We start from the raw sequence: 14,819 nt of genomic DNA, 5'->3' as shown, positions 1-14,819 counted from the left end.
CTCAGTCCTGTCATCTCCAGAAATACTCAGATGACTCTGCAGTACAGGGAACAGTTGGATCATTTTATGACATGGTGTGAGAACAGTCTTATCTTGATAAGATAGTTGATAGATAGTTGTGCATTGTTGGAGAACCAGGTATAAGCCCCATGCAACACTGAATTTCTCAGTTTCATGACAGACAGTGCTTCTTCAGGGGGCTTCTTCAGGGGGCCTTCAGCGGCTTCATCCCAAAGTGCTATAACTTCTAGATAACAAAGAAGCCCAGGTAGAAAGTTCCCTGCACTGGATAGTCTCTATTATCTAACACTTAGATCAGAAAACAGATCTTTGTTGAGTTCTCTGTTGGACCAACACAACCGAGAGCAGCCCACAGCTCAGATCGTTCCACATGCTACAACATGTACATGTTTGTCTGCGAGGCACCAAGAGGGAGCCTTTAGACATCAATGTTCAGCCTTTAAGGCATTATATCTGCCTCGTCTGTCAGATTAAAACATATGTCTGCATGAAGCCATGGGGAACAAAGCTACCTGTGTCTGAAGGACAGAGTGAAGCCATTCAATCTGTGAATCCTATGTCTGAAAAGGGCTTAAGACGGAGCATTTGCTCCTTTCAGTGTGGAATCTTCTTCACTGCCTCATTCACTTATCTGCTAACAGAGCTCAGAACTGCTGATGTTGCAACACAAACAAACAGGATGGGAAAACACTGACAGAATGAATAACTGTCTGATGTGTAAATATCACAGGGGAAGAATATACAATATAATGTCTGCTCAAACCACTACAGTTTGAGATGCTTTGGCCTGCTGTTGGTCCTGTCCTTAGCAGCAGTCAGCTTGGCTTACCCTTCAGGAATCCTCCCTGATTCTGCAGACTGTGCTGCTGGAATAATTTTGCTGGTAATTCTGACACCCTTTAACATCTTTTATTATGTGTAACCATGCCAGTGTTTACATGTTGCAACATCTGAGCTTTCCAATGGTGAGGAGACATACCTGATGTAATAAAACCATTTCTTCCCTCTATCGTCATGAGGAATGTGAAATTTTATGGCAGATAAATTGGAGGAGCTTTGAGAGTGGACCAAGACACGGCAAGAATATTTTAAATGCAGTATTACGTGTTTCACCAAGACATGGCTTCAGGTGCATATTCCACCTCCAACACCTCCCTAACAGTCTTTCAGACAACAAAGAGATAACATTAAAGTTGGTAAGGGAGGGAGAAAAGCCACCAACTACGGCAAGAAAAAGAAACAGCCAACTACAAATGTCTTGTAACTAGGACATGGATGTAGACCTGGGAGGAGGGCTGCAGTACCTCCAGGTTGTCCAGACAACCCGGAGACCAGATGTGGTAATACGGTCTGAAGAGACAAAGATCATTCTCATTGAATTTACAGTCCCATGGGAAGAAGGGTGTGAGGAAGCCTTTGAGAGGAAGAATGCAAAATACCAGGACATTTTGGATGACTGCAGGGGAAAAGGATGGCATGCACGGTTATTTCCAGTGGAGGTCTGCTGCAGTGGATTCCCTGCCCTGTAGGTATGGAGAAGGCTCACAGCCTTGAGAATAACGACAGCAGTGCACAAAAGAAAGACAGCAGTGCACAGGATGGGGGACGCTGCAGAGAGAGCCTGTTGCTGACTATGGAATAGGAGAGAAGAACTGAGCCGACACACCAGCGAGAGGGTGTTACGGTTGAGGGTTGAAACACCCAATGACTGCTGGACACTATCTGACGACTTCAAGTCCTCCTGGCCAAGGCTCCATTCACCAAAGGTGAATGAAGAGGAGGCATCTTCGGACGTAATCAAAATCAAAGAAGAATGGGTTGCGGTGCCAGGTAATGACAGGTGGTGTAATGCTAGATGTGTCACTGTGAAGGAACTTCTTGCAGTACCAGATGAAGAACTGTTAATGTGAGTTTCCGTCCATCTTGGCTACCAAGAGATTTGACCTGTATTATCTGCTGACACTGAATGTGACATCATCAGCTTTCAGCTAGCTTTAGCTTGCCAGCTTCAGCCTGGGTCTACACCTGCTACAGCCTGGATCTTAGCTAGCTTCAACCTGGATCTACACCTGCTACAGCCTGGATCTACACATGCTACAGCCTGGATCTACACCTGCTACAGCCTGGGTCTACACCTGCTACAGCCTAGATCTCAGCTAGCTTCAGCCTGGGTCTACACCTGCTACAGCCTGGATCTCAGCTAGCTTCAGCCTGGGTCTACACCTGCTACAGCCTGGATCTACACCTGCTACAGCCTGGGTCTACACCTGCTACAGCCTGGATCTCAGCTAGCTTCAGCCTGGGTCTACACCTGCTACAGCCTGGATCTCAGCTAGCTTCAGCCTGGGTCTACACCTGCTACAGCCTGGATCTCAGCCAGTTTCAGCCTGGGTCTACACCTGCTACAGCCTGGATCTACACCTGCTACAGCCTGGATCTCAGCTAGCTTCAACCTGGGTCTACACCTGCTACAGCCTGGATCTCAGCTAGCTTCAGCCTGGGTCTACACCTGCTACAGCCTGGATCTCAGCCAGTTTCAGCCTGGGTCTACACCTGCTACAGCCTGGATCTACACCTGCTACAGCCTGGATCTCAGCTAGCTTCAACCTGGGTCTACACCTGCTACAGCCTGGATCTACACCTGCTACAGCCTGGGTCTACACCTGCTACAGCCTGGATCTCAGCTAGCTTCAGCCTGGGTTTACACCTGCTACAGCCTGGATCTCAGCTAGCTTCAGCCTGGATCTACACCTGCTACAGCCTGGGTCTACACCTGCTACAGCCTGGATCTCAGCTAGCTTCAGCCTGGGTCTACACCTGCTACAGCCTGGATCTACACCTGCTACAGCCTGGGTCTACACCTGCTACAGCCTGGATCTCAGCTAGCTTCAGCCTGGGTCTACACCTGCTACAGCCTGGATCTCAGCTAGCTTCAGCCTGGGTCTACACCTGCTACAGCCTGGATCTCAGCCAGTTTCAGCCTGGGTCTACACCTGCTACAGCCTGGATCTCAGCTAGCTTCAACCTGGGTCTACACCTGCTACAGCCTGGATCTCAGCTAGCTTCAGCCTGGGTCTACACCTGCTACAGCCTGGATCTACACCTGCTACAGCCTGGATCTCAGCTAGCTTCAACCTGGGTCTACACCTGCTACAGCCTGGATCTACACCTGCTACAGCCTGGGTCTACACCTGCTACAGCCTGGATCTCAGCTAGCTTCAGCCTGGGTCTACACCTGCTACAGCCTGGGTCTACACCTGCTACAGCCTGGATCTCAGCTAGCTTCAGCCTGGGTCTACACCTGCTACAGCCTGGATCTCAGCTAGCTTCAGCCTGGGTCTACACCTGCTACAGCCTGGATCTCAGCCAGTTTCAGCCTGGGTCTACACCTGCTACAGCCTGGATCTCAGCTAGCTTCAGCCTGGGTCTACACCTGCTACAGCCTGGATCTCAGCCAGTTTCAGCCTGGGTCTACACCTGCTACAGCCTGGATCTCAGCTAGCTTCAACCTGGGTCTACACCTGCTACAGCCTGGATCTACACCTGCTACAGCCTGGGTCTACACCTGCTACAGCCTGGATCTCAGCTAGCTTCAGCCTGGGTCTACACCTGCTACAGCCTGGATCTCAGCCAGTTTCAGCCTGGGTCTACACCTGCTACAGCCTGGATCTACACCTGCTACAGCCTGGATCTCAGCTAGCTTCAACCTGGGTCTACACCTGCTACAGCCTGGATCTCCGCTAGCTTCAACCTGGGTCTACACCTGCTACAGCCTGGATCTCAGCTAGCTTCAACCTGGGTCTACACCTGCTACAGCCTGGATCTACTCCTGCTACAGCCTGGATCTACACCTGCTATAGCCTGGATCTACACCTGCTACAGCCTGGATCTCAGCTAGCTTCAGTCTGGGCCTATACCTGCTGTAGATCATTTCGTAAATGATTCTTTGCACTATTTGTTTAACACTGGCCACTGTACTTGTGTGACGTGGGCCAATCGGAATGCTTATCTCCCCTGTGAAATGTCTGTTATGGTACCTGGCGCGAGCGGTTGGATTCTTCAGTTCAAGTAAACCACAGTAATGGTAAACCTTGTGTCGTGTGATCCTTGACACATACACGGAGAGTAAACTTTCTACATGGTGTCAGAAGCCAGACGAACCTTCTCGCCTGCGAGTTTATTTTTCTTCACAACAAGAACGTCAACGAGCCACTCTTCTTCCCCATGATGGCGGATGGTTTTCGCAGACCCGACCCCCTCGTCTTCAATGAAAACGTCGCCGAGAATTGGCGAGTTTTTGAAAGGGAATACGACATCTTCATTGCCGTGGCACACTATGACAAGCCAGCCAAGACCCAGGCTTACATTCTCCTCAACATCGCCGGACCAGAGGCCATCGAGCGGGAGCGTTCATTCGTCTATGCCCCAGAGGTACGTGTTCCTCACGGAGAAGGACAGTTCAGGATTGTCACTCGCGCCGAGTCCAGAGAGGATCCCGAGTGCCTAAAAAGAAAGTTCGCCGAAATCTGCAACCCTCAAAACAACAGGACTATGGACAGACACAAGTTTCATACAAGAAACCAGAAGCAAGGTGAGACAATCGAATCATTTATTAGAAATCTGAGGATTAAGGCCAAGTGTTGTCATTTCGGAGAAATAACAGACGAGCTAATCTGTGACCGCATCGTCTGCGCCGTCACCAGTGACACTCTGAGGAAAGTCTTGTTGAGGGATAGCGAGCTCACTCTGACCAAAGCCATTTCAATCGCCCGAATTCACGAAACGACCGAGGAAAGCAGCAAAACATTAGCAACAGCAGCTACCAGCGTTGACGCGGTTAAGCCGGCCCCAAGCAGTTTAGCCAAACCCAAGCCACTATATGCTCCACAAACCACAAATTGCTCGAACTGTGGAGGTAGCCACGCAGCTAGGCGAGAAAATTGCCCTGCATTCGGAAGGCAGTGCCACAGCTGCGGGAAGCTTAATCATTACAAACAGTGCTGTAAGTCTAAACCACGCAGCCAGCTCGGTAGAGCCCCGAGACGTTCGGTAAACGAAATCGAAGTGGCTGAATCAACATGTGATGACGGGACATTTTATGTGGATGGCGTTGAGGTAGACAACCAGGTGGACTGTGTTAACTCTGAAACAGCTGAGAAAGATGAGGGATTTGTCACTATGGACATAAACAACAAACGCATTGAAATGAAAGTTGACACAGGAGCAAGATGCAATGTGATGTCACTGAAGACTTACAGAAGAGTGACAAATGGAGAACACCTAATAAAGCAAGGGAAAGCTGTCAGCCTCGTCGCTTATGGAGGCACCAGGATCGAGACCAGCGGCACAGTCACACTGCCATGTCACCTAGGGGAGCAGTACCACCTCCTGCCTTTCTTTGTGGTGAACAGGGAGGTGCAACCACTGCTAGGTTTTAGGGCGTGCAAGAACATGGGAATAGTCAACATGAGCCCTGATGTCCACCAGCTCAGCGTGGAAAGCAACACAGACTTCAGCCCCCAGGTATTAGCTCAGTACAAGGACCTGTTCAGTGACGAGCTGGGAGAACTTCCTGTCGTGTACTCCATGAAGCTGGATCCCAATGTGCAGCCTGTGGTCCGCCCTGCCCACCGCATTCCTGTTGCAATGCGAGAGAGAGTCAGGGACGAGCTTGAGCGCATGCAGCGCATCGGCGTCATAACACCAGTCACAGAGCCAACAGACTGGGTCTCATCCATGGTAGCTGCACACAAGAAGGATAAGAACGAAATCAGGCTGTGCATCAATCCGAAAGACCTCAACACAGCGTTGAAGAGGCCCCACCACCCAATGCGCAGCGTGGAAGAGGTAGCAGCACAGATGTCGGGAGCGACAGTGTTTTCTGTTTTGGATGCCAAGAATTCTTTCTGGCAGATACGCCTTGATAAGAAATCCTCAATGCTCACCACGTTCAGCACCCCATTTGGGCGCTTCAGATTCCTGCGCATGCCCTTCGGCATCAACTCAGCAAGTGAAGTGTTTCAGCGCTCAATGGAACAGCTGTTCGCGGGCTACCCATGTTCGATCATCGTCGACGACATCATCATTGGAGGATGCACTGTTGCTGAGCACGATGCCAACCTACACAAAGTGCTCGCACGTGCAAGAGAGGCCAACCTCCGGCTGAACCCTGCTAAGTGCAAGTTCCGGCTAGACCAGGTGTCCTATGTGGGTCACATCTTCACCCGTGACGGCCTCAAAGCAGACCCCGCCAAAACAGCCGCTATCAACGCCATGCCAGTTCCCACGGACGTCACATCACTGCAGCGCTTCCTCGGCATGGTAAACTACCTTGGCAAGTACATTCAGAACCTCAGTGAGATCGCAGCACCCCTGAGACAGCTCATACACAAAGAGATGGCATGGTGTTGGTTCCAGCAGCACCAGGAGGCTTTTGACCGCCTGAAAGCCTGCCTGTCTAGCCCTCCAGTCCTGGCATACTACAACGTCGAGGAGCCAGTCACACTCACCTGCGACGCATCATCCCATGGTCTAGGTGCAGCATGTGTACAAAATGGCAGACCAATAGCCTTCGCCTCACGTGCCCTCACAGACACCGAAACACGGTATGCCCAAATCGAGAAGGAGTTACTGGCCGTCGTCTTTGCCTGCACGAAGTTCAGAGACTATGTTTACGGAAAGCCCATCATCGTGGAAATGGACCACCAGCCCTTGGTCACCATCATAAAAAAGCCCATCCACGCCGCCCCTGCCCGTCTCCAGAGGATGCTACTACGCCTGCAGAGCTACAATATCAGCCTGGTCTACAAAAAGGGTAAGCACATGTATCTTGCAGACACTCTATCAAAGCTCCATGCACAAAGACCCCACAGAGCCGGTCCGAGGCCACAGAGTTTGAGGTCATGACTGTGGGGTGCATCTCCACGGCCCGTCTGGAGGAGCTGAAAAGGCACACAGCACAGGATGATGTGCTACAAGCCCTCAGCTCAGTCATCCACAGAGGGTGGCCATCCAGAGAAGGGCAGCTCCAGGCCACCATCGTGCCTTTCTTTCCCTACAGAGACGAGCTCAGCGTGGAGGACAGCGTCATCATGAAAGGCCACAAAGCAGTCATTCCCCGTTCCCTGCACAGAGAGTACATCAACATCGTTCACAAAGGTCACCCGGGTATCGACGCGACCAAGCGCAGAGCCAGGAGTGTTATCTTCTGGCCGGACATGTCAAAGGACATCGCGGAGGAGCTGCTCTCATGCACGGTATGCAACAGCACCACACCACATCAGCAGAAGGAACCACTCGAGCTCCACCCTGTCCCAGACCTCCCATGGTCTACAGTAGCAGCCGACATTTTCGATTGGCACGGGAAACACTACCAAGTCCTCGTGGATTCCTACTCAGGCTGGTTCGAGGTGGACCTCCTCCGTGACATGACATCGACAGCAGTCATCTCGAAGATTAAGAGACATTTCTCTGTGCATGGTGTACCACACACACTTCTCACTGATAATGGTCGACAATACACAAGTCAGCAGTTCCAGGAGTTTGCCAAACAATGGGACTTTACTCACTCCACAAGCAGCCCTGAATTCCCACAATCGAACGGGCTTGCCGAGAGGGCTGTACGCAGTGCCAAGCAGCTCATGGAGAAGTCTCACAGAGACGGGACTGATGTTTTCCTCAACCTGCTGAACCTGAGAAATGTCCCCCGTGACAACACTGGGATCCCCTGCTGAACGCCTCATGTCCAGACAGACTCGCGCTGACATTCCTGTGAACAGCAAACTGTTGCAGCCTTCTATAAGACACAGCAGGCACATCCACGACCAGAAAGGGGTTACGACAAACTTGGCACTCTGACGGAGGTGCGCAAGGAGCCACGGTCCTACGTCATCCAGGCCAACGGCAGGACCTACAGGAGAAACCGTCGCCACATCCTCCCTGTGGCAGAGCCCCCACGGCCTCTGCTCCAGCCCCATGACCCAGAGTGGCAGGATGCCAGCTCTCCTCCAGTGGGAGGCACGACACACACACACTACGCACCAGAGCCCAACACCCCCAGCCCACCGCCCCCTTCCCCTCTCACTCCCCACTTACCTCCACAGGTCCCCATCCAGCACGACGGACCATATACTACGCGTTCAGGTCGCACTTGCAAGCCCAATCCGAAATACATGTGAAGAGACTTACCCGTTTAAAAAAAAAAAAAAAAAAAAAAGCTGAAAAAAACTGTGAAAAAAAAAAAAAAAAAAAAAAAAAAAGTCATGTTCATTATTTCAGTCTTTGTGTACTGCCTGCTATGTATTATACTGTGTATTGCCGGACACGTTTATGACCGTATTGTCGAATCTCAATAAGTTGTTATCTTATGCGTAATGCCTGACAGGTTTCTGGCAGTACTGTTAAATTTCAATAAGTTATGTGTTTCTGATGTGCACTTACTAGTCAGTTGGGGCGTACCCATTAAGTTAAGTTAAAAAACTTAGAATGGTGTGAAGGACCAGTCCTGGTACCGTGCTTTAAAAAGACATCCTGTTTTCTCATGTTCATCAAGTTTTGTATACATTATAGGCTAAAAGGAGAGGATGTAGATCATTCCGTAAATGATTCTTTGCACTGTTTGTTTAACACTGGCCACCGTACTTGTGTGACGTGGGCCAATCGGAATGCTTATCTCCCCTGTGAAATGTCTGTTATGGTACCTGGCGCGAGCGGTTGGATTCTTCAGTTCAAGTAAACCACAGTAACGGTAAACCTTGTGTCGTGTGATCCTTGACACATACACGGAGAGTAAACTTTCTATACCTGCTATAGCCCATTGTTGAACACGTGATTCCATAGTACTCTTATATGCTATTGCAGCAGCTCACTATATTTTCCTCTTCAATTTTGATTAAGCCCTCTGTGAATGTTAAACATTGATATTATTTTGGCTCTGTTCTCCGACGTGTGTGAATCATCCTCATGTTGTTAACCTCTGGCAACCTTCACCCAAACCCTGGACCTGCTACTGGTGACGCTACTCCTATTCCTTCTGATTTAACATTTAATGATTATTGTGATCGCAAATCATTGGGATTTTTACATGTTAACATCCGCAGTTTGTTGCCTAAATTTGATCAGGTAAAATCTTGGATACACACTGCTAATCCTGATGTCTTAGCTATCTCTGAAACATGGTTTAAGCAAAGTGTTACAAACTCTGACATCCTAATACCGGGTTACAATGTCTTTCTCCAAGATCGAGCCACTAAGGGTGGGGGAGTGCCTATCTTTGTAAAAGAACATTTGCAATGTTCTGTATCTTTATCTAAAGCTGTCCCGAAACAATTTGAATTGTTAGTTTTAAAACTGAAATGATCAACAACCTTCTCTCTTTCTATTGCCGGTGGTTATAGACCACCCTCTGCCCCTGCTTGTGCACTTTCATCGCTCAGTGAACTTCTGGCTCCTCATATCTCCTTAGAGTTTGTCATTTTAGGTGATTTGAATTGGGATGTGTTCAACCCTCCTGTCTTAGTTACACAGCAATTCAATGCTTTAAAGGCATGGTTGGTAATCCTGGAGAGCCAGCAAGATTTGAAAGTGGCACCTCCGCTTGAAATCTCCCACAGCTGCCACATTAATCAACCTTATTCTAACTAATACTCCATCTAATTATCAGCGATCACTGCGCCATTGCATGCATTCACTCTGGCCTCTCAGTCAAACGCCCAACTATGATTGTGATCAAACACTCTCTGAAGAAGTTTGATATCCAGGCCTTTCTACATGATGTGGCAGCCGTGAACTGGGAGAGAATGAACCTCATCCCCTCTATGGATGATGCCTTATGGCGGAGAGCCAGGTCCTCTCAGTCTCCTGTTGACTGGCTTGCCTTCAGGCAACGTAGAAATAAAAACACACAGGCAATTAGGTCAGCTAAAATCAATCACTTCAAGGAGAAATTCTCATCATGTAGCACTGACCCCAAGAAGTTCTGGAAAACAGTCAAGTCTATGGAAAATAAACTCACTCCCCCTACCCTACCCACCTCTATGAAATTTGATGACATAACCGTCACTGATAAATCACGCATCCACCCTCCAACACAGCCTCACTTCTATCGAAGTCCTTTCATGACCTTCACCTACTTATTGTATGTTATTCAGTCAGAAAAAAACAGTGTCACCTGCCCCCCCAAGATCACCTGTGCTGACGGCTCAGAACTGGAGTTTGTCAGCTCCTACAAATACCTCGGTCTCTGGCTGGACCACACTTTCTTTCAAGTCTCACATCAATACCCTGCAGGCCAAAGTTAAGGCCAGATTGGGGTTCCATACGGCTTCATTCACACACTCTGCCAAACATACTCTGGTGAAGATGACCATACTCCCTCTGTTTGATTATGGTGATGTCATCTATAAAATGGCTTCAAAGTGTGCCTTTAACTGCCTGGATGCTCTCCACCACTCAGCCATCTGTTTTGCCGTTGGTGGACCTTTTTCCACCCATCATTGTGATCTGTATAAACTAATAGGCTGGCCCTCCCTCCACAACAGGCGACTTCACCATTGGTTTCTATTTATCTACAAGACTCTTCTAGGGAAAACACCTCAATACCTCTCCAACCTTTCCCATAACAACTACCACCTGAGGTCCAATGATGTCATTACTCTATCTATTCCGAAGCCCGCACTGTCTTCGGACAGAATTCCTTTCGTTTTGCTGCAGCAAATGATTGGAACTCCCTTCAAAATTCCCTTACACTTTAGTAAGTAATGGTTTTCTGCACGACGTTATCAGTCTCTCACATGGTTGTGGAGGAAATTTAGCCCATTCTTCTTTCCAAAGTTGATTTAATTTATTGAGGTTTGCAGCATTGGTTTCTGCACAGCTCAATGCTGGTGCCGCCATCTTTGTGCAGGCCTAAGAAGAGTCCCACTGTAAAGCTCCTAAAGGTCTATCAAACATGTTGATAATCATTCCTTTCTTTATGAAAAAAAATTGCAGTGTTTACATCATAATTGTGAAGTTTTAGTCATTTTGTGACATGACTGAATATGCCATGGCATTTCAGACAAATCAATCCTCTCCACAACTAAACTACTTAGAAACTTCCCTCTCTGAGTGTTAAGTGTAAGAACATGTGATAATCTCTTTTTTTCTTTTTTGAAAAGGTTACTGAGGATCATGTATAATGAACGCGCCACTAGCATGGGAGTAAAGGTTTTCTAACGAGATCTTTTGTAAGTATTTATCTTTCGTCTGTTTAAACATTTTGAAAAAGAAAATCAGATTCAGACACACAAACACAAAAAAAGGTTAGAAACTAATAGGTCACAAAAAACTCATATTCAGGTCTTAAAGAACCAGGACATCATGAATATGTCAAGTGAGACAACCTGAGAATTTACTTTGTTTTGAAGAAATATTTGGAAATATACAAATTACTCTAAATGAACCTTAAATGAACCTTTATACATTTAACCCTTTGAGGGATGCTTAAAGCAGAATAAGGTCAGAATACTCTACATTCAGGATGTATCATGATATCATAACAAGTATTGTTTAAGACCTGACATCTAACTTAAACAACCCCTCACCCAATCATCACGGCAACCACCACTAGCCTCTGGTCAGAGGTGGTAACCACGGTAAAAATACAAACCACTGAGATGATGTCATCAGGGTAGGTGGATTATTATAACAACGAGTAAGCCGCCATGCTCCATTCATCACACTCGCATACTGCAAAACCCCACTGGTTCTAAGGCTGGGGACTAGACCCATGGAAGATTTTTTTCCTGAGCATTGCTGCACATGAACAGAGCAGCCGCTCACACACTGACTAATGACCAACTGACTGCTACAGCACATAGTCAGTCAGTGTTTTCTGGTCTTTACTGTGGCTTCTGTGCACTGAGGGAGCAAAATTCTGGATCCACTCATCAATGCACAGAGCAGTTGCATTACTTACTCACAGTTTCCAATGTGGAGAAAAGAACTATGTGAATGTGGAGGGGAGCAGTATGCTAGGCAGCAGGTTAGTAGTGTGAATGGTACTTGGCAGTGCAGGTTGGCTAGCATTGTTATACTGATCCACCCACCTTAATGGGGATCCTTTGGGCGTAGCAATGCCGTAGCCTTTGGAGTCCAGGTTTCCTCCCACTTTCATAGTGTCACAGGGTTTTCTCTGCTCGATGTACTCATTCATGGTGGACTCCAACAGGTAGGCGTATTTTCCTTTGGACTTCCTGACACGTAGTACGCCCTCTGATGTTTTCTTGACAAAAACCGATGGTTCTGCTGATTTCATGTACTGCCACATCTTGTCAAACAAGGCAATTTTAGAACGCTAAAAAACAGAGACATATATACCACAAGTTAATATAAACAATAGGTACATTTCAGTACCTTGCACCATTAGGCAGATAAACTGTAGATATGGGATGTAGAGAGGTGACAGACTTTAGGTTTGACTTCCATAACAAAAGTCTTACAGCAGTCGTATAAGTTTTCAGCTCATGGAAGTGAAAAACTGTGACTGTGTACGACTGTTCACCTTATCGGTGGCTGAGAAAAGTACAGATTCTGATTTATGTGAGGTCCCAACTCATCCTGTATTTGTGTTAGAAATAATTGATGAACAGACAGTTGTAGAGTGCAAGTCTCAATTTAGGGATGCTTTGTAGATAACACTGAAGTTGCACAAAGGCTTATTCAATTTCCCAGGGGAAAGAAACATGCAAACCTCAGAGCTGGTTAAAGGTTCGTCAAAAAGGCACGCTCAGGACGGGAGATTGGACTGAAGACAAGTTTTGGTGCAATCTGTTGGTTTCCTTAGCTAGGAAATTGTTTTTGAATTGGCTCTATATGAATTAATTGGAATATTTTGTCACAGCCAACAAAGCCGTTTCAGTGGAGTGTCCACTTTTAAACCCAGATTGGTTTGGATCAAGGAGGTTGTTTTGTGAGAGGTTATCAGTTACCTGCTTAACTCTTTCGGTGCCATTGACGTCTATAGACATCAATTTAAAAAAAAACGTTCACTGCCAAAGACGTCTATAGACGTCAATTGCGTTTTTTAACGGAGCGGGCTGGGGGACAATCTAGTGGAGTTTGTCACTAAATCTTAGGCTTGTAAACACTAAACAGAGAATATACTGGCAAAATTACCCGCAAGGTGGCAGCAGTGCCACTTTGCACAAAAAAAAGAAGCGTGTTTTCTCCGTTTTTTTGGTCAAACAGCTGTTTTTGGTGAAACCAACCTATGTTCTACTGTCTATTACTAAAGGACTGAAAATGGTAGAAACAAACTTTTTTTCCTGATGAAAGAAGAGAGTCTACTCTTTCGTTTGGTAATTTCGGTGTGTACATAGTCATAAGTCATGTCTTGTCCTGCCTCCACCTCTGGCACCTTCTATACTTTCATTACCCCCTACCCGAACCAGGGTTTGAATCCCATTCCCGCTTATCTTACCTCTTTTATTTCTCCCCCTACCCGAACCAGGGTTTGCATCCCCACCCCGCTGTGACTGGTGTGCAGTTGGTGAGAGGCTGAGGTAGCTTGTGGCTGTAAAAGATGGTTCTATATATGGATCTATATAGGGAGTATAGGGAATTACTCACTGAGTCTGGTCCTTTATTTATTTATTTATTTATTTTCGTTAGCACAAGTTTCTTGTGTTTACCTTGAATAGGGATGGCTCAGGTGATCCTGAAACATCCCATAGTTAAGCTGCTATAGGCCTAGACTGCTGGGGGGCCTCATCTGTCACACCTTTCCTCACTTTACTCTCTTCATGTATATGTGACATTATTGTGGTCATGAACTCGTGTTTCCCTGTTCAAACAGATATCCTTTGAATGGTGTTACAGTGCCGCCGCGGTGGCGGCGGCGGCCCCCCCCCCCCCCCTTCTGTCTTCTCAAACCCCAGCTGGTCGAGGCGGATGGCCACCCTTCCTGAGTCTGGTTCTGCCAGAGGTTTCTTCCTGTTCAAAGGGAGTCGTTTCTCTCCACAGTCGCCTCAGGCACGTCGCTCAGGCCGGGAGATTGGACCGAAAAACAAAAAGTTTTCAGTGTAATCTGTTGGTTTTCTTAGCTAGGAAATTGTTTTTGAATTGGCTCTATATGAACGAATTGGATTATTTTATGAATTATGATTATTATTAATTAATTGAATTCCAATTGGCTTGAATTGGACTTACTATCTAAGTGCCTTGAGATGACATTTGTTGTATTTGGCGCTATATAAATAAAAATGAATTGAATTGAATAAGACACAGTTTTCTGTGGGTCTTGGAAAATCAGTCAAAATACTGTAAAACACTTGGCAGTATGGCTCTCTCTGCACTGAAACTGGCTGGCAGCCAATGAGTTAAAGACTGCTCTTTCAATGGTTTTCAACAACAGAAACAGGATGAGGGAGACCGGCCGATAGTTCTCCACATGAGTCGGAGGGAGGGAAGGTTTCTTGAGCAGCGGTGTAACCTGAGCTTGCTTGAATGTGTTAGGAAATGTGCCCGATGTCAGTGAAGCATTAAACATGTGTGACTGCTGCAGTTACAGTAGGAGTTATGGATTGGAATAGATTAGTAGGAACAGGGTCCAGCAGGCATGTAGTAGGACGGCTACATGTGAGAAGTTTTTTCTAGATTTTCCTAGAAAAAGTTGTATACCAACAGCTTAGTGACTTTCTCCTGTCTAACAATGCTTTTGATACTTTCCAATCAGGCTTTAGGCCCCACCACAGCACTGAGACAGCTCTGATCAAGGTGACAAATGACATCCGCCTGAACACAGATGCAGGTAACCTGAG

General features: G+C 47.2%; 1 protein-coding gene across 5 annotated transcripts in view; it reads right to left on the bottom strand.

Moving 5' to 3' along the window:
- LOC142379109 (glutamate receptor 2-like) overlaps positions 1 to 14,819 on the bottom strand; it is a 135,439-nt gene that overhangs the window by 59,396 nt on the left and 61,224 nt on the right. For all 5 annotated transcript variants that reach the window (XR_012769650.1, XM_075464236.1, XM_075464234.1 and 2 more), the window contains exon 16: positions 12,108 to 12,355. Coding sequence is in view for 4 of the 5 variants with exons in the window: in XM_075464236.1 (XP_075320351.1) it covers positions 12,108 to 12,355 (248 nt within the window). In the remaining variant the exon portion in view is untranslated. The remainder of the gene's footprint in view (positions 1 to 12,107; positions 12,356 to 14,819) is intronic.

This window comes from Odontesthes bonariensis, chromosome 4 (genome assembly GCF_027942865.1).
Source record: "Odontesthes bonariensis isolate fOdoBon6 chromosome 4, fOdoBon6.hap1, whole genome shotgun sequence".
Classification (NCBI taxonomy): Eukaryota; Metazoa; Chordata; class Actinopteri; order Atheriniformes; family Atherinopsidae; genus Odontesthes; species Odontesthes bonariensis.
Note: the sequence above shows the minus strand (reverse complement) of the source record. Positions and strands in the feature narration are given on the sequence as shown.